General features: G+C 35.3%; 2 protein-coding genes and 1 pseudogene across 3 annotated transcripts; 1 reads left to right on the top strand and 2 right to left on the bottom strand.

Annotated features, from left to right (window-relative positions):
- The first annotated feature begins 1,401 nt into the window (after positions 1 to 1,401).
- Positions 1,402 to 4,333, top strand: LOC147478420 (trifunctional UDP-glucose 4,6-dehydratase/UDP-4-keto-6-deoxy-D-glucose 3,5-epimerase/UDP-4-keto-L-rhamnose-reductase RHM1). Its single transcript, XM_086584922.1, has 3 exons — positions 1,402 to 1,556; positions 1,918 to 3,496; positions 3,585 to 4,333. Exons 2-3 carry the CDS (start codon positions 1,931 to 1,933, stop codon positions 4,047 to 4,049), a joined length of 2,031 nt encoding a protein of 676 aa, XP_086441048.1. The 5' UTR covers positions 1,402 to 1,556; positions 1,918 to 1,930; the 3' UTR covers positions 4,050 to 4,333.
- Positions 4,334 to 11,911: 7,578 nt separating this feature from the next.
- On the bottom strand, positions 11,912 to 16,821 carry LOC147478419 (protein ROOT PRIMORDIUM DEFECTIVE 1-like; annotated as a pseudogene). Its single transcript, XR_015208741.1, has 4 exons — positions 14,893 to 16,821; positions 14,712 to 14,811; positions 14,518 to 14,601; positions 11,912 to 12,238 (listed from the first exon to the last, which is right to left on the bottom strand). The product of XR_015208741.1 is annotated as a protein ROOT PRIMORDIUM DEFECTIVE 1-like (transcript).
- Positions 16,822 to 22,130: 5,309 nt separating this feature from the next.
- On the bottom strand, positions 22,131 to 24,140 carry LOC147478418 (4-hydroxyphenylpyruvate dioxygenase-like). The gene is made up of 2 exons (XM_086582169.1): positions 22,904 to 24,140; positions 22,131 to 22,509 (listed from the first exon to the last, which is right to left on the bottom strand). The coding sequence occupies exons 1-2, from the start codon at positions 24,025 to 24,027 to the stop codon at positions 22,299 to 22,301; spliced, it is 1,335 nt and encodes a 444-aa protein (XP_086438295.1). The 5' UTR covers positions 24,028 to 24,140; the 3' UTR covers positions 22,131 to 22,298.
- Between the last annotated feature and the right edge of the window lie 274 nt (positions 24,141 to 24,414).

Below are 24,414 nucleotides of genomic sequence, written 5' to 3'. Positions count from 1 at the left end.
CCTTTGAATCTCATCAACTCCCATGGAACATTGCACCTAGATGGACAATATGTCTCAAGAAACTCATTTTCATCAAGATAACACATATATAGAGAGAAAGAAACATCTCGGCCAACGCCTTTTCTAAAGAAGGTGCAAGACTTCAAAACCAACATCCTCGTTTATAGAAAGGTAAACCAGATTATGTAAAACGGTGGAAAAATCCCTTATGGTACTTTTTTGAGAGTTTGTAGTAAGTATAAGAGCGTTGAATTGTAGAAAAGAGCATTTTTGATCATTCCCGAAACCCTTGTAATTTTTTATTTTTTAATTAAATTCTAACTTACCTAACAAAAAAAAAATTAAAGTAGTAGAGTAGTTGCTGAAAATTTACCTAAGTACCAAGAAAGCTTCAATCCTCTCATAATTTGAAAAATCAACTTGTATTTTCCATTTCAAATAGCATTATGGAAATTAAAAGATATGAAGTCGATATATATCAGTTAACTAATTTTCCAATACATTGTTGCCATATATTTCGATAAATGGGTGCTATCGATAGATGGTGGTAGATTATGAAAATCACATACAATCTGTTAAAAAACAAAATGAGAGGCATTCCATTATTTTGTTTTTGAGTGTGATTCTTAATTGTCACTGGGTTACGCCAAAGAAATTTGGACCATCAAGATCCTCAATTATTGGTCGTATTCAAGTTTGCCTGACTCTGTGCCGACTGTGCGCGTATTCTATGATATCACAGTTTATGAATGCAGGTGGTGGAATTAAGTTGACCATGGACCACCGACTTGATGAATATATTTTCATGCATGCCTATGATTGAAATTATTCTCATAGTTTAACCACTTAATTATGTTACATCTAAAATCAATATACTAATAAATTAATAATACTGATTACACATCCCACATTGCACACGATTCATGTCATTTTTATTTTGTTTTATCCAAATCCTTGAAACGTCACAGTTAAACCTTCTTTTACCCCCTTTCCGGTGTTCTTTTCTATAGCAAGCTGCACAAGGTTTTTTTAGTACTTGGTCATGTAAATCAAACATACACTAGCTAACAAAGACCAAATTAAGAGAAAAGGCTAAGATATAAAATATTTATTACATAATTGTAGATATCTTATTATCTTCATCATAATTCAAAAAATTAATGCATGGTTCACCCATAGTTTCTACATTTACAACATTTATACTAATACTAAATTTATTTCAATTCACAACCACATAATACACCAACCAAAAATTCTCCTCTTTCTCTCCTCACCACAGAATAAACAAGCCTAACAAAATATTACTAAGAACATCAAAAGTTGATACACTAATAAAAGAACATGATAAAATCCCAACAACTACTAATGTAATTTCCCCATAATGCCCCCCCCACACGCTTATAATAATAATAAAAAATGAGAGGGAGTATATATATAAACCGACTCATAAACTAAAATTTTCATTCTTCCTCCCAAAAACTCTCTCGTCCTCTTTTGTCTGAACATAAAACACACCGCGATTCTCGATCTCAATATTTTTTATCTCGATCAGATCTGTAAGTTTTCATTCTATTGTTTTTTTTATCTTCATTGTTGTTTTCGTTACAATTTTGCTACATTGGATATTAGATCTGTAATTCATTCATTTTGGATCTGAGTCGTAAAAAAATAATGAACTTTGATTTGTTATCCGATCTGGTTTTCAAGCTTTCTAATTCAACATGTTTATCTGTGAATTGTTGGCTTATGAATATGTACACATGTCAGGAAGTTTTGATCCTATATGAAATTATTTTAATTTTAAGTTTTAGTTTTGGTTTATGTATAAGGTATCTAATTCTATATATATATTGTAATTGTTTCAAAGGTTATTTGTTTTGAGTAATTTTTTGAAGTCATTTTTAACGTTTGATGCAGAGGCTCCTTGGGTATGGCGACGTATACGCCCAAGAACATTTTGATTACGGGAGCGGCTGGCTTCATTGCATCCCATGTTGCGAACAAGCTGATCAGGAGCTATCCAGACTACAAGATTGTCGTCCTTGACAAACTTGATTACTGTTCGAATTTGAAGAATTTACTTCCATCGCGATCTTCGCCCAACTTTAAATTTGTTAAGGGAGACATTGGTAGTGCTGATCTTGTCAACTTTCTTCTCATTACTGAGTCGATAGACACGATTATGCACTTTGCAGCTCAGACTCATGTAGATAACTCCTTTGGTAACAGTTTTGAGTTTACGAAGAACAACATCTATGGAACTCATGTTCTTCTAGAAGCCTGCAAAGTCACTGGTCAGATTCGCAGGTTCATCCATGTGAGCACTGATGAGGTTTATGGGGAAACTGATGAAGATGCTGTTGTGGGAAATCATGAGGCTTCACAGCTTCTCCCAACAAACCCTTACTCTGCAACTAAAGCTGGAGCAGAGATGCTTGTTATGGCATATGGGAGGTCATATGGCTTACCTGTTATAACCACCAGAGGGAACAATGTGTATGGGCCAAACCAGTTCCCAGAGAAGTTAATCCCAAAGTTCATTTTACTGGCTATGCAAGGCAGGCCTCTTCCAATTCACGGTGATGGATCTAATGTGCGGAGTTATCTCTACTGTGAGGATGTTGCTGAGGCTTTTGAAGTAGTTCTTCACAAAGGAGAAGTCGGCCATGTCTACAATATCGGAACTAAGAAAGAGAGGAGAGTAATTGATGTGGCAAAGGATGTATGCAATCTATTCTCGCTGGATCCAGAAACAGTCATTAAGTTCGTGGATAACAGGCCATTTAATGACCAGAGGTATTTCTTGGATGATCAGAAACTAACCAATATAGGTTGGGCAGAGAGGACTACGTGGCAAGAAGGGCTGAAGAAAACTATGGACTGGTATATTAGCAATCCCGATTGGTGGGGCGATGTAACTGGAGCGTTGCTGCCTCATCCTAGAATGTTGATGATGCCGGGGATTGAAAGACAGGGATATGAAGAAGGCAATGCTGTGACCACTCAGGCAAAGAGCAAGCCTTCTCCCACCAGGATGGTGGTACCAGTTATAAAGAGCAATCCATCTACACCGAAGTCACCCTTGAAGTTCTTGATATATGGTAGGACGGGGTGGATTGGGGGTCTGCTTAGTAAAATTTGTGAGAAACAAGGTATTCCTTACGAGTTTGGTAAAGGGAGGCTGCAGGAAAGGTCACTGCTTTTGGCGGACATACAAAATGTCAAGCCTACTCATGTTTTTAATGCTGCTGGTGTGACTGGTAGACCCAATGTTGATTGGTGTGAATCTCACAAAACAGAGACAATTCGCACAAATGTGGCAGGTACATTGAACTTGGCAGATGTCTGCAGGGAGCATGGGTTGTTAATGGTGAACTTTGCTACTGGGTGTATATTTGAGTATGATGCTGCACATCCAGAAGGTTCTGGCATTGGCTTTAAGGAAGAGGACACACCCAATTTCACTGGTTCATTCTACTCAAAGACAAAGGCCATGGTAAATATATTATTCTTCTGTTTTTTCCCATAGTTTTTTCTGCTTACCGTTTTGAGTTAATCCTAACATTGCTTTGTGCATGAACCAGGTTGAAGAGCTATTGAAAGAATATGACAACGTGTGCACTCTCCGAGTCCGCATGCCAATTTCATCGGACCTGAGCAACCCACGCAACTTCATTACGAAGATATCTCGTTATAACAAGGTGGTGAACATTCCAAACAGCATGACAATCTTGGATGAGCTTCTTCCTATTTCTGTTGAGATGGCAAAAAGGAATTTGAGGGGTATATGGAACTTCACAAATCCCGGAGTTGTGAGCCATAATGAGATTCTGGAGATGTACAAGAGTTACATTGACCCCAAGTTTGAGTGGAAAAATTTTACACTGGAAGAGCAGGCTAAGGTGATAGTTGCGCCACGAAGCAACAATGAATTGGATGCATCCAAGTTGAAAAATGAGTTTCCTGAGTTGTTGTCGATCAAGGACTCGCTGATCAAGTACGTTTTCGAACCCAATAAGAAAACATCTGCAGGTGGAGCAGTAAATTAGGCATTGTGTACTAGGGATCTCCAGACTGACCTCTTATGTTGAGTTAGCTTATAGGTCTATTGTTGTCGATTGTGGTCATTATTCATCCTTATGTCAGCATTTACATTGTTCTGGTGTAGCAATTAGGATACTTCTCTAGCATGTTCCTAGTTGCCATTCTTTTTTGGTTTGCTCTATTCGAGGACCTTTCAGATGGATTCTATATATTTTTTGTCGTCTTCTACAATATTTATGCATGTAATTCTTTGGATCTAGTTTATGGAGTAGTTTTACCAATTTTGTAAGTTTCTGGTGGTAATCTTTGCTCAAATTGCGTTCTGCTACATCTGTGTTTTTTCAGTTACGTTTTGGAAATTTGTTTTGACAGAGAAATGAGTACTTGCTATCAGTTTCCAGAAATACTCGATTAATATCCATTTTGAGTTGGTGGGGTTCTACTTAGTTTAGAGCATGTAGATTGTGGACTTAGTAAATCTGTAGGATCTAGACACAGATTGAGACACTAGAAGTCTAGAATGAAGGGCTATATACACAACTTTCCAAAACTTGGCCGTTCCTAAGATGGGATTGAATTTTAGAAACCTCTTCACTGTCGTTCTACCCAATTTAGATTTAGATATACTTTACAATGCTACAGATACCAGTTGCAAATTTTATATTCACCCGATAGTGTAGTCACATGTTAGGTACAGTTTCATGTTTATATAGTTTGTTACATGATCATCTTCATATGAAAAGCTAATTTCGTCAAAACGTTTGGTGCTTCCCTTACTGCCTTACACGAATTTTCTACCGTGTTCCAACCGACTTTTTCTTTGCTTCTTTGGAATATTTCCCTCTCACGTGTCTCATCGGGGTACTGTAAGGTAGGAACCAAAGGGTTCACTTTAATTTCTGTATTTCTCTTTTTGGGATTGATTAAGTTCAAAATGGGGTTTCAAGCCCAAAAAAAAAAAAAAAAAAAAAAAAAAGTTCAAAATGGGGTGGGACGGGAGAAACAAAGAACAAATAAAAGGGGATGTACTTCTGTAGGTCCATGGTGGACTTCTCTAGATCGTCTTCTTCCGTGGTTCCAAGCTTATTCTCATCCATTGGTATATCGATCATCTGTTGCATTTTCTGATAAATATTCATATTCTTCTAGGCAAATTGTAGGAGACAGGCACAATTTGAATAACGTAAATCTTTTAACAAACAAAACATGGAGAACCATGGCATACTTGTAATCTTACTATTTAGTATAATTTTCTATTGTGTGTTGCCATCGCGTTTGATGCGATGATGGTAATATAATTGGGAAGTATGCACAGGTGTTGCTTTAGCAAAACTATGCTCTTCGCCGACATTGCGGAGATGAGTGTTCTCTTATAGACTGCCAGTGAGCATTTTGGAGTAAAATTTTGCACCCTGGCCGGAATTCCGGAAGAGCTAAAAAAACTACACCAACTCCATCAGTGCTTAGATTGCTTACCCAACTGCCCATAAAAACGTCCATGGGTCTAACTCATGACAGCCCATCCAATCATGTTAGGGTGTAGGCAAGTTTTTGTTGGAGAAATTAGGCTCTCCACCACATCTCCCAAGTGACGAAGATGATTTGCTTCTCATGGGAATCTATCTGGCTCAAGTTCTTCTTGTTTTGTCCCTTCTAATAGATTGAGAGGGAGAAGTAGAGGTACCGTACAGGGCAATGCAAGCCCAAGGTTGGTGCACAGTGAGGGGCAGTAACAATACAAGTTTAGCGTTTTTGTTGAGGAAATGTTATTTGAAGCCCCAAGGCTTGTTCTCAATCAGCATTGATGCTAATAAGTTGTCTCAAGGGCTGTTATTAGTTGTTGGTATTCCTGGTCGTAATTCGTAGAGAGCTGCTTCTGCAATTATTAAGAAGAGCAACTTCAAAATTATTTGAATAGGAAAAGAGAGTGAGATTTGATGTTACTGAGGAGTAGAATCACTAGTGACCACTGACCACTGACCACGCCGTAGTCTTTAGTTTGTTCTAATTGTTCAGAATTAGGTACCATATGGCTATACGTTTCTACTTTGTTTTACTTATTTTCCAATAGATAAAGGGTCATGGAAGATGTTTTAAGGGGCATTGTTTTGATGCAAAATTCAACGTTGAATGATGATTTGGATAAGAAAGTCGTGTGTTTCTAACTTTCTATTGAAGTAGCTAGGCAAATAAAGGTGGCCTTAACTAATAAGTTAATCTGTATCTTAAGTCTTAAGCATATCCATGTGGTAAGGTAGATGTCATTGTCAATTAAGTAATCGAACTCCCTAACTTAATACTAATCTTATCCACAAATGAACACTGTAATAGTGCAATTGTACTGTTGAGCGCAAACAGTGGGGATTGCTTCAAATCGTAGAATTGCGCCTTTTTCCCCCTTCTTTTCTCCCTTTCTTTCTTTTCCTTTTCTTTGTTAATCTAAGGTTTTGTTGACTTGGATTAGTATGTACAATGTGTACAAGTTTTCAGTTTCAAAAATATTAGAATTCTGAATCAGTGATTAGAAAATTATAATCTTAAGACATCTGAAATGAATTGTGATTTCAGATCAAGATGCAGCTTAGCAAATTGACTAGTATTTTTAACACAAAAAACTTGGGCAAAACAAAACAAGGAGAACCATGACATACATGCGACCCTACTTGTTAATTAGTATAATTTCCTATTATATGTTAGGCTATTGATGTCAGGGTAACACAATTTCAAGGTATCTGCACTTGAACATGTGTCGTTTTATCAAAAGATTAAAAAATGGAAAATGAATGGATGATAAAATGACAGTGAAGAACTGAGATTGAGTATTTGAGTTTAGTAGAGTGTGAGGATTGAGTTTATGATTTTGCAAGGGTCAGACGTCAGAGTGCATACGGTATGCTGTAAGACTTTATAGCTTACCTAAGCACAACCAGTTTCCTAGAAGATCAACACATCTTGGAACCTAGTTTTCTTACAACCTCTACTACCTATTCTACTTAAGCTATACCAAGTAAAACATAATCGTGAGCCGATGCAGGTATAATCCAATAACTGGCCTCAAATGTGCAGTGTTCCATGAACTTCCAATCCAATACAGAACGAACAGAAAAAGGAAAGTTATTTTGTTTAAAACCGTAATTTCAATGAAGTAATGTTGTAATCTCTGGATCATATCCTCAAGTTCATAATGGCCAAAAATCAAACTTTCATGTTGAGACATATTTCGACAAACTTCAAAGCTTAGAACATCAAAAACAGCCTAACATATCTCCATTATAGGTGATGTTTGAATGACTAAATTCCTAGACCACGTATGTGAGTCTTTACATTCCATTTTAGTAATAACATCAAAAAACAAGATTAAAGCCATCAAAGTCGTACACATAACCCTTTAACTAATTGATTCAATTATACTTAGTAATTCAATAATACATAACGTGAAACACATGTAATATGTAGCTGGCAAAACGAACTAGTTCTTCATTTATCCTCTTCTCTAAAGTGCATAGGTGACATTAAGATTTAAGAGATCAGATTGATAAACTCGCATAAAAATCAAATAAATAGGAAGAAAAGAGTGTTCCTTTGATTCCTCTTGGTATATATTACAATGTATGATTTACATTCAAAAAGTGCTTGGAAAAATAGATAGTTCTGAGTTCTATCAACTCTGAAGTATAAACTAACAATCAACAAGCTTCAAGAAATCCAGTCCTTCGAAGTATAGAATTTCTGACTTTACTCAAATCACGGCCTTTAAGAGTTCTACCATTTCCAGTACAAACCGAAAAAGCCATCTTCCCATTCAGGCGCCTAGCCAACATTTCATGTGGTGGTAACATTTTTTCTTCTTCCTCGTCTTCAAAACTATCATATTCCAGCCAATTAGACTGCAAACTACACATACTTTTCTCCGGTATATGTATGGGACGTGAATGGGTCGAATCTGTTTTCTTCATACTCATTTTGCGCTCGAAAGACGTATGTAAAGTTTGTAACTCTCTCTTGTGAATGTTGTTGTCGTGGTGATCAGGCCATAGCACTTCAGACTCTTGGAATTCTTCCATAGGGAAATGAGGAAACAATTGAAATGAATGAATGTTGAATTTAATTTCTTTTGGAATGGAGGGCAGGGATGATGCATGAGGGGGGTTTTTATAGGGGACTGAGTCTCAGTGTCTGTCATTTAGAGAGAATTAAGTACCGTACTTAACACACTTTTAATTGTTCCGTGTCTGTCGAATGGTGTCATTGTGTCACCATTTTGTCCTCATTCCACGCGGTTATTGACTGACTTATAGCTTAAAATCGAGTCCGGCTCATTATTTTTTGATAATTTTTTTTTTTTTTTTTGTGAATTAAGTTCTTGCTGAACACAATGTCTTCGAAACTTCCAACCGAGATTGTACTAAAATTTATAGTTTTCCAAGACATGTTTTGAGATTTGAGAAGACTGCCGTTAAAAAAAAAATTGTATAAAATTTTATAGAAAAATGTAAAACAATTCCAACAAGAAAATTTGGTTGATATATATGATATTTATTTCTTTATCAAACTGAATTATTTAAATATTTCTTCCGTTTCTCATAGCCTTCCATGAATTGTCCTTGTTATTTCATATTTGGTCCAAATTACTGTTGTAATATTGATGTACGACAATTATCGGAAAAAATAAATTGTACCTAGACTCTATCTTGGTAGAAAATGTACCTAGACCATTAATGCTATGGATGATGGAGCGAGGTTCGCCATTTTTCTCTTCTTGTTTTCATGTTTTATTCCTAGTGGACAAACTCCTAATTCTTTGGAAGCCTAGCTTAGCCAAAAGCCTGAAGCCACCAAGCTGATTTGCTGTCACAGAACCAAAAAGTCTCCAATGATTGGCCTTGTTATTTTCATGGCTTTTCTACTCCAACTCGGCGCATCCCAAGGCTACTGCAACGCATGTTAGTTTTTTAATCGATGTCCACGTACACTTATCCATATCTTAAGCGCTAATTGAAAACGATCCTGCCAATCACAACTTACCACGTGTCACTCAAGAGTTTCACACGCTACTAAAGAATTTTGTCGTTATTTCACCGTCAACTTCACGTGGACTTCTATGTTCCACCACACGTGTAATTTGGCTTTTACTCCTTTGTGCAAAAGTCTTCTGCTGCAGTTTCTAGCCGTGTGAAGTAAAGCACGTAAACAGCCAATATGCAGTGTGGTAAACTAGCAACTATTTTTGCACCGCGCAACCTTTCATAATATTGCTAGTAGCTATGGAGAATATCTGGACAAAATGACAAATGTAAAAAATGAGTAGCTAGTTGTAGTGTTTGTGCACTTGTGCTTATTCGTCTTGCCAGCATGGAAAAAATTTCTTTACGTACTGGGGTATACATTGAATCTAGATGTCAAAACTAAAACCAATTTATAACAAGTGGAGAGACCTCAAAATTTATGTATTTGATTGCAAAACTTTATTTAGACACTTGATATGGGGATTATAATCTCAACAATAAACTTAAGATACCACTGGTGTTTTTTCATCACCAAAATCCTATTAAGAATGCTCTAGCAAGTAATATATTAATCTTGATAGTTGTCTTCCGATAACATCTCCATCTATACTTTTTGCTTGTTTTACAATATATGGTGGCATAGAAATGAAGTTAGATTCAAAAATGTCATTCCTAATTTGCAGGTTGTATTAAACGAGACCTTAATGACATGGTCAGAATGGATTACAGTGGATGATTCCTATAGTATAAACATCACTGCTAGGGTTACTGATGTGGAGGAGGAATGGGTTGCCCCTCCTCATGGATCACACAAAGTCAATTTTTATGGTTTTATTTACAAAACTAAGAATATAAGCCCTCTCCAAAGTCAAAAGTTAGACAAAATATGAAACCCACGAAACAATTTGACCAAAACAAGGGATTCGAGATTTCACCAAAAATTAAAATTTAATTTAAAATTTGAAATTTTGGACAATAAATTTCAATTCAAATTTCATATCACTAACTTCAAACACAAACCAGCTGATTCATGTTTTCATATTGTATTAAACAAAATATGAATAATACAAACCAAATTACCAAAATATTGTGTTTTAGATTCATATTTTAAATTTTGTGTGGGAAATTTCAATTTAAATTTTATACTCTAACTATAAACGAAAACATATTTAAGACTTCGTATGGAAGGGGAAAAAAAATCAATTAACAAAAATTCTCTAATCCAAGTTGTTTTCCTTCACTATATACTTTTTTTTTTTTTTATAAACACTATATACTCTAAACCCTAAAGTGAGTCGTGTATTTAAAATACATACAAAGATAATTTTGTTAGTCGGAATTCAATAATAAAACTTGAAATAAATAAAAAATAGTGTTTACATAACCTTAGTCATAAACCTTAAACCCTGAACTCATATGTACACCTAAAGTGGAGTAAGGAATTACATCAAACAAATATATAACATTTGAGTGTACAAATAATGGTTAGTATTGATTTTCTAATTATTATCTTAAAATAAAGATTTTGTCCCAATGTTAACTAATTTTTTTAGTAAATTATTAAAAATTGGCCAATTTTGACAAACTAAACTGTTCATATCAACTATCCAAAACTAAATAGATTAATTTGGTCGAACCGTTCGTATCTGAGGATAGTTGGGAACATGTCCGTTTTTATTTTTTTTTTTTTTTTTTTTTTTTTTTTTAAAGTGAGGTTTGTGTTTTGAGAGAATTGGTAGGTGTATGTAGCAATCCCCTTAATGAAGTTTATTTTCATCAAAAAAGAAAAATAATAATACTTGCAATGGCAGGCAAGAGCTGCTTGCTTGTGCATGCATATATTGAAGCAGTTGCACAATGCAAATGACTAGACATTTAGACAACTATTTCGACAAATTTGCTTGGAACAAAACTGACAAAGTGCATGAACTGGTCCCAAATAGCAACGAAGACTTAACGCATTTCAGAAGTCTTTGGTTTAATTGGGTAATGTATGCTTTAGCCTTTTTAGCGATGGTGACTTCAGCTAAATCTTAAGAAGCCGCTTTTTTTATAATTCTTCACACGCTTACGCTGTTTTACCAATTTTGCAAGATAACGACCATCTTTGATAGTACTGTTGATATTTTCCTATGTTTTTTAGACACATGGCCATACTAGGAAGTGAAGGTGTGGTCCATAATCCAAAGTTCCAAACTGTTTAGGCTTAAAACTGATATCATCAGTTCTTCTCAATTATTCCACATTGTTAGGTTTGGTCTTTTAATCCATATCGATCATACATGACAAAAAGGATACTATTGGAATGAAGAATATGCTGCGAGAGGAGGCGTGTATGTGTCAAGGGTTGTAACTGTTACATTGAAGGACAATCCAACATTCCAACTAAGTAGATGATTTGCAGTCGCGTAAGTTGCAGTCTCTTCCAACCACATTGAACATTACCAGGCGATCAGATTTCTCGCTATTGTCCAAATTATCAGCAATGAGAGTGTGATCTTCGCGAGGGTCTACTGATTTTTTGAAACTAAGCATTCTTCTATTGGGACATGCATGACACTGGTTCTGGAAGATAAAAGGCATGATGCAAAGGCGCGCAAAGGTGCACGTAATGCAACTCACATACGTTCAATTCATTGCCCCCAAAGCTAAGTTATAAATGGACAAACTTAAACTCCAACTGCTTAAGTGCTTAACAGGCAACGGCCACAATGGCCCAAAATCTATAAAGAGGCTGGAAATGCACAATAGCAGTTGGGGGTTGTGATGGAACATATACTGCTATTACTTTCTTTTTACTTTTTTCTGATAATGATCGACGACAAAATTATATTAGTCTAAGCAAAATGAACTTACAACAGGCCGAATGGTAACATATTTTCATTGGCCCGTCATGCCGCGGCCCTTTTAGCTAAGTTCTGAGGTAGGCTATTACGAATTCTAGGAGTACTTCTAAATAAACAACTGTTACACAAATGAAGTTTATCAAGAATTTCTTTTTTTATCTGAACTCCAATTCAGTTAGCACGGAGGCTTTAAAACTTTAATATAACTTCAGCTGCATCACATTTAACCAACCAATTCCCAGAGCTTTGACAATAGGCACCTCAACAGCCAATATTTACCTTGCCTGCTGAATCTGCAACATCCTTCTCTGCAAATTCTGCCAGGGATTATCTGCTTCATCTCTGGACACCACAGATAAAAGCATGAATTAGAAATGATCAATTACGTCAGGGATTACCACTTGCGTCAATGATACACTTATTTACTTATTTTTTTAGTTCAAACTATACCTTTTTCTCTGCAGTGAGAGAATTAGAGAAGTATGAATAAATCAGATTGCCACCGTCATACGTTTACACCGTATTACCACCATAAATACAGCTCCATATACATGTTTCAAGGACCTTCTCACAAATTTACCTTAGTATTGAAGCATTCTTATAACTCTGATCATAGTCCTCTTGCATCCTAAATCGACTACAACATGTACTTTTTTGGAAAACATTAAAGAATACAAGGGCTTATATTCCATTGCAACAGATGTCATGAACATGCATGTTCTAATGGTGCAGAAATGACAGTATTGAACAATGGGAACTGTCCTTTGCAGAAATGACTACCTCAATATTTCCAAAGGGAACAAATACAACATAAAAAGAGGAAGCAGATGACCAAATATAACACAATGCTTTGAACACAAGAATTCATACGGATACTCTTAAGAACAAAAGAAATTGCTTCTTGATTCCCATGCCATTCATGAAACCAGATAGCTTTATGTCCAAAATCAACATTATATAAGGCAACAGAAACAAACCCGCAAAAAGTATACTAAAAAAGATACAATCCAAAAGGATTTGTTCATATTAGATACTTGGAGTAGTGGAAAACATTTCGTACTTGTAACTTCTTTATCTCACAATGTCTAACCTAAGCGTCTACAGATTTATTTTCCACATGACCTCATGTTCAACTAGGATCAGAAATTCAGGATTACTTGGAGAATTGTTTTTAAAAAAAGTCATACACTCAACTAGGGCCTCAATACTACAGAGATAGCTATGGTTTATTCATGTATTAGTCCAAAATTCTGGTATTCATCACCATGATATAATCATGTTGAGCTTGGGCAATGTAAACAAGTTAGTTAACTATGTCCTTCTGAGGGTGAGAACTTCAGGAAAACGGTTTACCAATTTTTTGGCTGACTCTCTGCCAATTGGGACATATTTTTCCAAGAAAAGTCAGGAATCAAAATTCACAAATGATACAAGGAGGCTTAAGGCTTATACGACGTGTCATCATTGTTGTTTCTTCTTACAAGATTAGTAGAGTAGGGTCACTGACATGAGTGATAGGCATAATGATACTTTTCATTGACACTCTTTCCCTTCTGTTCAATTATCCTCTTTTAGCATTGTATGTCAACTCTATCTATATGACCATAATCAAGAAGCACCGTGCACAACAGTAAAAGACCATGTTGGGTATCATTTACCTCTAGTTTTATACTCCAGAGGTCGGTATAGTGAAGGCATAGACAGTTTCCTAATACTGTAAGACTATTAGAAGAATAGAAGGTGGTGACTGGTGACTTGGGAAAAATAAACCAATAAACATCCTGAAATACTAACTCCACATTGGCTACACAGTGGAAAATGAGTATGAGGCATTTTCTGGATGGTAGCCCAAACTAATCTAAAATTATAATCTATATAAAACCAAGATGCGTAATATCTGTACAACTAGAATTTCACATATATAAGCCTTGGAACATTATTCATTTATTCATCGGGACTATTTTTTTTTTTAAAGTTAAGCTGGGGTTAAGGCAAACCTCCACTTGTATATTAAACCAAAGCTTGAAGCTCAAAATACCTCCCTAAGAATATGATCAGTAGAGGGAGTTGCAAAAACAAAAACCCATCTACCACAAGGGTGGTGGAGGGATCCAAAAAAAAAAATGAAAAAAAAAACATGAGAACATGAGAAAATAGCCCAAAGGTTCCTACAAGCTAATGACAACCTAGTACATGGTGTTACTTTCCTTTCAAGAGTCATTTCACTAACTCGCAATGGTCATTTCTTCCACACCACCTATTGCTCACGGAAGAAGCAACTGCATACGCAACATCCAAGTAGATTCTACTGAAATAATCTCATCTCATTTATACCAAGTTGGGTCTCAAGAAGAAACCCATAAATAGGAAAATTAATAAACTAAGTTACATGGACAGCCCACATTAGAAACAAAATCTGTGTCGGACATGACACAAACACATTGTATGTAATATACCTCAATTTTTGGTTTTTCTCCACGTCGGACACTTCGTTTCTGTGTCAGATACGGATATACGCATCTGTGTCAATGTAACTTAGGTTATAAAGTACAATTCATCCTTTCAACAAAGATATTAAAGCACTTAATGTGAGCAAACTCATAAGATAGAGAGCATTTCACCTTACAGAAATCCCATCATATGGAGCACATGCATTCCTCTACCCTTCATCAAAGATATTCTTCAACTTTTCCATTTACATGATCCTGAAACAAAATATAAACATGTTTCTTTAAACAAATATCCCACCTCCCCTTTCAAAACTAAACATGAATGACAAATGAAAAAGATGAATACTAGCTTTTCATTTTTGTACCAGAGTCCAGCAGCTTATAAAGATATGTCCAGTCCTAAATGTCATCCTCTGTTGATATGCTATGGTACATGTCTTTGTTCACTCTTCGAAGCAACATACCCTGCGACCTTATAGTTTTAAAGGCCATTTATCGGAGTGGTATGGTACATAGAAAGTTCATGAAACAACAATGAAAAAGTACCTATCACTTTGCAGTTCTTTCCTTTGAGGTCCACCAGCTACAGGAGAGAATACATTAACCTGGGAGAGAGAGAGACAGAGAAGTATAGATCCATGTAAAGTGCCATTAGGCTAGAGCTGACTCAACTGAGAGAACCAGCCACCTCTCATGGTTTGAGATGTTTCAGAGAGCATCCACCAATGGTAAAACCCTAAAGGTAACACTCATATCAGCAACCTTCAACCTATTGCTACTTTAATTACCGACCAACTAACAACTCTCATATCCACTACCAACAAAACATGGTTACTTCAGGATCCAAACCACAACATTTGTCTACTTAAAGAAACTAGGTTAATCTTTTCACGGTTTCACCATTAGTCCTACAATACATCCTCATTTAATCAAAAGAACCGCAGGATCCAATGATTTTAGGATTAACAGTATTGACCCTTTTACAGCTGATTTATTTGAGAAACCTTCCTCTCACTTTCACCTAAGAAATGTCAACAAGATCGTACACTGATATGTTCCAAATGATGGAGTAATGACCGTCAATATCATTGAACACTCGACTTTCTCTAACCAACTTAAAAGAGTTCCACGGCACCCATTTCTCCAACAACTTACTCCTTCATGGACAAAGCAATGCCAAGAAACACAGCTCATGCCACAATCAAATTTTACACTTCAATCTAATCACGATTCAAATTCAACAGTTTCAAAGCATTAATCCTCGTCGTCTTCCTGTAAACCAGCTTCCTCACTCCTATCAAAACTTTTCTTCTCAGATCCATCTGAAAGTATCCCTCGGCGTCCCATAATAACAAGATCGAGTAGCTTCCTCCTTGCATCATAAACAGGATTCGGATCAATCAAACACCCTCTCTCATAAGCTTCTCTAAGGAAAACCATATGTCTATTTCCTTTGGTTGATAGATAAAAAATCCCAGGGTGATCCAAAAACAAGTCTCTTATATTCAAATCAATCCCAAACCATTTCCTAAAATGACTAATCTTCTCCACCTCCACCATTTTCTCCACTGTCAAACTCAAGAACTCATGAACAATCCCCACAGCTCTTTTCTCCAATCCCTTCACACCAGCACGCGTTTTCTTCTTCACCCCCACTTCCTCATATGGTCCTAAATAAGCCAAACTTTGCCATTCCTTAACCTTACTTCCTAAAATCTCTACTCAATCTCATTCCAGGTGGAAAACTATGTTTAAATGCAAACCGAATTTGCGACTCAGTATACTTGGAATCTTCCTTACCACATTCTTCTCTCCTCCAATTCTCAACCGAACTCGACATATTAAAATCCACATTCCTAGCTACTAATTTCAATATATGAGTATTAGGCTCATTAGCATTATTAACAAGAATGAAAATATCAGGGTTTTGAGCTATTACCGACTTCTCGAAATCATCCGGCAAGCCTAACTCCCTCCACACTTTAAAAATCGCGCGGAGCGGTAACTCTTTTGAGGATGCCACCAAAAGCAACCGAACCAACCTCTCCACAACAATGTCTTTCGATGCATTAACAGCTAAAGCCTCATTCCTAACAATTTGAGCTGCAGTTTCAGTTAGTTTACAAAAAGGTTGACACTTTAAACGATTATAGAAAAGTGTAAAGATATGTGGATATTTACGAAGAAAGGACAAAGCCCCACGGTTTAAATGAAGTTTTTGAGCTAGTTTGGAGAGAATGTCCAAGGGTAAAGTTGGGTTTTTAGGATTTGCAAGAATGAGGTCTTGAATGGAGTATACTTTGAGGAGGTTTTTGTAACTTTTCATGAGTTTTTCATATGTTGGATCTCTTGTTCTTGAGTCTACGTATTGTGCTGAAGTTGTTTTGAAACGAATGGTGATGGAAGAAATGAGGGGGTGTCTGGAAATGAGGCTGGGTCTGATTAGTGTTTCGAACGCCATGGAAAAAAAATGAAGCTTCTCAAAGATTTCAACAGTATTGTACCCCATGAATGTCTCGATATATTTAACGATATTTGATGAATTTGCACGATACTTTACTGTGTCGGTAAAACACCTTCTCACTTAGTTCACATGATTGGGCTATTTAAGAGTCATACAATAAAAAAACCTCACTTGAAAAGGCCCGTATACTGGTCCGTTGGGCTCAAATCAGTTGTTGGGCTAACTATTTAAGATTATAGTAACAAAGCGAGGCCTCTTTGTAATTCCTTGTTTGTTTTTGCTAAAGATAATTGTATTGATTAATAAAATGTTACAAATTTCAAAAAAGAGTTAAAGTTAATACAAGTATTATGTCTTTATTTCAACTGATAACTAATTTACAAATCTATAGTAGGTCATATTATTGTCTTCTATCCTGTGTAGAAAATTAGGAGTACCAACCCACCATTTTTTTCCCTCTTTGCCAAGGTGACAACAGTTTTAGAGCAAATGTCTACTCCAAAGTTTGCCTCTCGTCATGTGCTAGTGATTATAATCCAATCAGCTAGATGCTTGCCTTCTTAGTTTAGTCGGTAATATATTTCTATGAGTGCAACACTTCCAAAGTTCCAAGCCATGACTAGAGTTGAACGTATGATTTTTTTATCTATGGTATGCTCTACGAACTACTATCCGTACCTGAAACATGATGGTGTTGATGATGGACGTCTTGTTGTATAAGACCCCATTTTTATTCTTCCATATAGCCACTAGGCAAAAGATTAATGCTGTCTTCCATAAGTCTTGTAACAATAGGCTATCGGATTTGCATTTAGAGAACATAGTTTATATGTTTGTAATATATACTTGCTCAATGTTGCCTATGTGTAATTTGGATCAATATATAAGTAAATTTGGAGATTTTGTATAAGAAAAACAAAATTGAGTTTTTAAAAGTACAGAGTATCTAATTACTTAGGACATCTCCAATGGAGAGTGTAAACTGTATAGAGTATAAAGTTTACACTTTAAGTGTCAAAAAACTCTTTCCAATAAGGGTGGTATACCGTACCGTAGGTAATAGACTATTAGTTAATAGAGGAGGTGAAGAATTCCTCATCTCACTATCAGTTGATAAATAGCTCGGGTGACACTTTAACTAACGTCCGAACAAATAAAATTTCAGACATCACTTTAAATCACGCACGTCCCTTTCTAGTTATAAAGTGATAATTAAAGTGACGTCACTTTAGAACTAGACAGGGACGTCACTTAAAGTGACGTCTCATTTTAAATTAAAGAGAGACGTCACGTTAAGTGACATCCGAGTTTAAAATCTATTTTTTTTACACTTCTCCATTGAAAAGTATAAAGTGAATATTTATAGGTTATACAATTGTATCGCAATTAGAATTGTAAAATCCTATTGGCACCTATGTAGAGTCTACGTGGAGGTTTGATAGCTATTTTTTAATTACAACACCCAATTAGTCAATCAGAATCTAATATGTAAATTGTTGTATTCAGAAAGGACGTATATATACATGTGGAGGGTTGCTTTTTTGTCTTTATCAAAGTACCCCTAATTCACTTTCATAATTACCAAATTTGTCTTCCCAATTTCACTTACACTACTTCCCAAAATTAACAACATTGATCTTTTAGGTACTCTATGTCTCAATCTCATTTTTTTTTCTATAGATTTGTACTAATTTTAACTATTTTTGATTTATGGATCAAACCCTATAGATTTGTACTAATTTTAACTATTTTTGTATGCAACCCCTATTACGAGACTGCTGAAAACTTGGGACCTGACCATACTGACATTCTAAACAACAATGATAATATGTGATTTTAAGGTAATTATTTTCTCTCAATTGTTATAGGTAAGTTTCTAACTCAATTTATTGTGTACTAAAACTTTTTTTAATATTCATGTTTGCAACAGATAAAAGCACTTTTGAGGTTGAAAAGGAGACGATTGAGGAGGAAAAGTGCACTTTTGATGTTGAAAAGGGAACGATCAAGCACAAAAATGCGCTATCCTTTTTTTTCGGTGGATTAAATATATAGGATTCCGATTCTTTTTATGGATGAAATATGTAGGAATCATATTCTTTTTGGTGGATTAAATATGTAGGGGCATGCATTCTTTTATTTTTTGTTTTTTTCAATAACCAACACCCTAATTATATATTAGAACATAGTAATATCAGTTATAGAGTTGGAAATACTATGGGGAAGTTGGGTCCATGAGGCTCCTTTTATAGTCGAGGAAGCAATCTCATGTGCCAATACATTCCCAGTTCACCTCATCTAACAAATTTTGCAATCATTAATTCCTGCAACTAGAGTTTTAATATGACATACAATTGAAGAAACTTTCCAACCAACATAAGATATATTTTTTTGCTAAGTAAGGTTAACTTTATTAAATAAAAATGAAAGTACAAAATTTTGTGGGCGACTGTGGAAACAGCTCCCTTCAGACTATATGAGACTCCATTCATTCCTTTCAAGGCTGTGAAACTCTTTACATCAAGCATTTTAACAAAGTTTATAGTAAACTTGAAATCAGCTTTTTAAACTAATCGGTAGATGAGCGATATGCGATTAATCAGTTAATCGATGATTAATTGGCGATTTAATCGGTTATATCGGATGTATATATCTAGCACTTTCAAAATATATAATAATATAATCATACAAGATATTTTTAAATAGTTATCCGAGATGCAACAAAAAATATCAAATTTTCATGATCATATCTAATCAACTCAATTTTAGAATACTATAAATATGTCAAACACAACAATTATGTTAAATATTTAAAGGAATAAAGGAGAGAGAGAAGATAATATATATTATAAATATAATACAATAATTTGTATATTTAACATTTGTTAAGAGAAGAAAAGAAATAAACTCTTAGCTTTGTGTGTTTATTATGTTTTCAATAAAAAATTATTAATAATCGGTCATGTTTAAAAATCTAATTTGATTAATTTTGAAAAAAGTTTTTTGGTAAAAATTGGGGAATTACAAACAATACGCGATTAAGATATTTTTCAATAACAAAAAATTTCTCGAAAATTTGTTGAGAAATCGGTCATCACCAACCGATTAATCGTGCCTAGTTCAATTTTAGTTTATAATGATTAAATCAGTTCTTGAAAAAAGTTTTAAAAAAATTAGTACCAAAAAAACATTTAATTTAACCTCAATTAAACAAACAATCAAACTTGAAAGAGTGATTAAGATATAAAAAAACCGATATTGATAACATAGGTGCTAGAAAACACTTGTCAAAATCTAAAAAAATCGTGTTATTGAAAGAGCAAATTTTTATGCTCATTTTATTTATATATATATATATACCCTTTAAAATGGCATGTTGTAGACCCATCTGTATTGCCATCAACACAGCTATCTCTGTGCCTAGTTCAACATTCACATAGTTTATAATGACTTAGCTGTTGTTGTACTTCTTGGAAAGTTTAAATAAATAAAATGCAATTTACCAAAAAATACATTTAATTTGATTTAACCTCAAATTAAATCACTGCTTCCTTCGCCATACGACTTTATGGTGTGTATTTCAAACTTGAAAGAGTGATGATAGCTGACATGTCAAAATCTAAAAAAAGTCAGGTTATTGAAAGAGCAAATTTTGCTCATTATATACACAAATATCTTTTAAGTAATTATTTATCGAAAAAAAATATATATCTTTTAAGTAATAAATGATTGATTTGTCGGATAAATTAGTACAAATGACAGAGTCAAGCAATCACTTGAACGTAAAATAAAACTAAGAGACTACTTCCAAATTCCAATGTTCAGGTAGAAATGCATATAAGATTTTCAGAACTGCAGATGAACACATGAACTTGTTATGGTTGACCACTTGACCTGACCATATCAAAATGTAGTTTATCAAAGTTTTGCTTACTACTTTTGGCACCGCAATGTTCTTTGAGATTCTTGCGCTCATGCCTCATGCTCCGTCATTTACTTCTTAGTACTTTAAGACCATTGGCACTGCAAGGAAGAGTTGCATTGCAGATTTGCAGAATAATCGTGTTCCTTCCCATATAATTAAGTAATGAGTTATATATGTGCACGACGACTAAAATTCTAAAATCATTCTCACAATCATATCATATTAGTAGATCATAATGTATCTCTCAGATATTGTAAAGTTGATTTTTGAATATATAAGACGACAGGCATGATTCATGTGATTTTTTTTTCGAAGTAAGCTTTGTAGAAACAAAAAGAATCTCTATGATATTTCACCATTCACTTGTCTTGGTGGATACGTGATTTTGCCATGTGACAGAGTCTTTCTTTTTTTTGGTACCAATGTGACAGAGTCTTGAAACTATGAATTGCTCTTTCTCTTAAGACGTTACCTTACCTGTCTCATATGAAACCTCGAAGGCTCTAATTCAGTTAATGTGCTACCAAGGTACAAGTCCAATAAAAACTTGTCAAACCTAAATTTCTCTAAAACTGCAAATTTGTAGAGAAGATGGAATTTTATATATACATCAAGAAAGGCATGAAACTATAAAACAAGACTAATAAAAGACTTTGTTAACATAATAAAAATGACAAAAGGGCTCTATAGACATAAAAGTTTAAATGACACTTTTTTTCTGTTTTCATAATTAAACTTTTTCTAAGGCGTCACACCCCCAAATCTAAGAAAAATGTTACTACTGCACCCTGAACTCGACTTCTTGATTCTTTCCTTGCCCTCTGCAGGTCATATTAAATCTGTTTTTTTCGTGCATGTCGGTTGTCGACTATATATACATCAGATAGCCAGGGACTAGCAGATGTGTATTTATTATTATTATTATTATTCATTTTTATTAATTTTTTATTTGAGCATTAACTCCATTCTTGCCCAGTATTTTCGATATATTATATATATATTTAAATTGTTTTTGGGGATCCAATTTGGAATTCTTTTACTAATTTTATACAGTGTTATATGCACCATATATATTAGGCAAACAAACAGTCCCCAAACCACATGCACTAGCCAAGGCTGCCAAGCCCAATCTAACTTTAAGCACCTATTTGGTGCTTATGAACTTCTCTTCAAATATTTAATCCTACAGGAATTATTTCTCTGAAATGGACTTTTATTTTCCAAATCAATTTGTATTACCTTGAAGCAACTTCACCTTAACATCATTTTTTGTAAGTCAACCCTCACTATATATATGACAAGGCGATTCGTTCTACTTTAAGGTTCCATGAAAGATGGTTAACAAATCAAACGAACAAAGCGGAATAGATTCAACATATAATCAACAAAATTCAATTAAAGACAAAATGGTCAAACTCCAATACTTCATAATATGAAGGGAACGACATTATGAATAAGAAAACAAAATTAAGAAATATAGGTATATATATGCGAATTCTTTGCTGGCGACTGGGTAAACAAACATCTAGCTAAGAGTTCTCGTGGTTTAGTTTTTTTATACAATTATGCCTGTAAACATTTTTCATTATGCTGCATGCCTGCATGAGTATGAACTTTGGCCTCCAAGGTTTTCTCATATTCTTCAATGGATTTGAAGAGCTCAGAGAAATTTCCCTTTCCAAATCCTCCACATCCTCCCTTTTGGAATGTTTTTCCTTCCTCATCTTTCAACATGCACCCCAGCCTTTGAATTATCTCAATAAACACTGTTGGCCTGCAGAATAGAATAAACAAACAAGATGAGAAAATAAGCATATATATACAAAAAGTTATACAATTGTAATTTGTAAATCTAAAAAACTTATTAATTTGATTATTGAAGGGAAAAAATTTAGGATAATATAAAGGCCGGACAAGATAGCATGCTCTGATGCCACTTATATTTAGAGCATCGTCCAACTTGGCCGTGAGCCTGTGAGTTGAACGCCCTATGTATTTGGCCGATACGAGACTATATCTGGATTGTGGGCATAATCAAAACTCTTTATAGGTTGTTATTAGCATTTGCCATTCTGTAAAAGAATTTTTTGAAGGAACAAACGAAAGCAAAAATCATTCAATGACAAGAACATATACGTATTTTTTTATAGATGACAAGAACATATTACCTATCTCCCAATGGCTTGGTGAAGATCTGAAGCAAAGTTCCTTGAGTATCTCTATCAACCAAAATTCCCAATTCTTCACACTCCTTAATCATCTCATCAGTCAAAACATCACCAGCTCTACTCTTTAAATTCTTATAGTAAGTTGGTGGTGGAGCAGGCATGAATTGAAATCCACCGACACCACTTCTTCTCCTCATTTCTCTTAAAGTGGTAAATATGTCTTCACTCACCAAAGCCAAATGCTGAACTCCAGCACCTTCATTGTGTTCCAAATACGTTTGTATCTGACTCTTTCTCTTTGTTCCATAAACAGGTTCGTTCATTGGAAGCAATACCATTTCATCGTTATTCGCTAGAACCACTGAATTCAACCCGCTTTCAGCTGTTCCCACATCTTCTGCTGTGAACTCAGCAAACTCATGAAACCCTGTGAACTGTTTCACGTAAGCAACTGCTTCGGTTACACTGGGAACGTTTCCAACCGCGTGGTCTAAACGCCGGAGTCCAAAGTCCAATCCTCGAGCAGATGAAGTCTCATCAACTTCTTCAAAACCAGGCAAGAAAGTGGACTCGGAGTTATTGAAACTGAGGTAACGAAGAACAACGTCCCCATAGAGGTGAACCTCAGAAAGAATGACGTTGTGATCGAGTTTAATAGGAGAAGAAGAAGGTTTGGCGCCATTTGCGACACTGATATTGAAAGCCGCCTCAGCGTCTTCAACTACAACTGCTATGGCTCGGACAGCTAGTCCATGTGAAGCGGTAAAGGACCGGGAAACTGCGTGAGAGAAAGTTGGGATTGAAGCAGTGCGTGTAAGATCATTTCCAGCTATTGAAGGAGAATAAGGCGCGGTAAAGAGGAAATTTAGGTCACCCGAACGGATGAGATATGAGGCATGGACTAAGTTTCCAGTGGAAAGGTCAGATTTCGCGACAATGGGCATACCAAGTCCCCAAGAGAACCGGTGAGCTGAGTTAGTAGCATCAGTGCACCAGAACTCAATGTGGTGGAATTGTTTGACTCGGAATCGGTCTGATTTTGGATTACTGTGTACAAAGTTGGAAAATCCAACTAGCTTGAAATCAGATGCAGTGCCGTTGAGTTGCTCTTTGGTTTGCACCATTTTCTCTGTTTTAGGATTCTGCCGTTTAATAGAACTTGTGTTTTTTGGAGCTGTTTTGGAAATGAGACTGGTGTATGAAGCTGATATGCTGCACTTAGATACTTGGGGGTCTATATGTAGAGGGGAGATAGGAAAGAGTTAAACAAGTTAAATAGACTAAGTCCTTAGTCATAAGGTGATATATTTACTCAATTTTCCTTGGTCCATGTTTGGACTTTGAATTTGAATAATCTCGTATGGACTTGGTGAAAGTGTTGAAGTGCTAGCTGATAGCTAACATCAAAATTTATCAGATTTGCAAGTTGTTATTACTTTTGCGATTATTGTTCAGATTGCAAGCAATTGGAATCATAAAAACTATGGACTACGGTTTGCGACACTCGGGCA

This window comes from Coptis chinensis, chromosome 9, assembly GCF_015680905.1.
Source record: "Coptis chinensis isolate HL-2020 chromosome 9, ASM1568090v1, whole genome shotgun sequence".
Taxonomy (NCBI): Eukaryota; Viridiplantae; Streptophyta; class Magnoliopsida; order Ranunculales; family Ranunculaceae; genus Coptis; species Coptis chinensis.
The sequence above is the reverse complement of the archived record's forward strand: the minus strand, read 5'-3'. Positions and strand labels throughout refer to the sequence as shown.

What these genes read in the sequence shown, in the direction of transcription:
- LOC147478420 (XM_086584922.1), top strand. Translation starts at nt 1,931, where the DNA reads ATGGCGACGTATACGCCCAAGAACATTTTGATTACGGGAGCGGCTGGC. An exon ending in ACTCAAAGACAAAGGCCATG is followed by an intron (nt 3,497 to 3,584) that starts GTAAATATATTA and finishes TGCATGAACCAG; the next exon opens with GTTGAAGAGCTATTGAAAGA.
- LOC147478418 (XM_086582169.1), bottom strand. Translation starts at nt 24,027, where the DNA reads ATGGTGCAAACCAAAGAGCAACTCAACGGCACTGCATCTGATTTCAAG. An exon ending in ACCAAGCCATTGGGAGATAG is followed by an intron (nt 22,510 to 22,903) that starts GTAATATGTTCT and finishes TCTATTCTGCAG; the next exon opens with GCCAACAGTGTTTATTGAGA.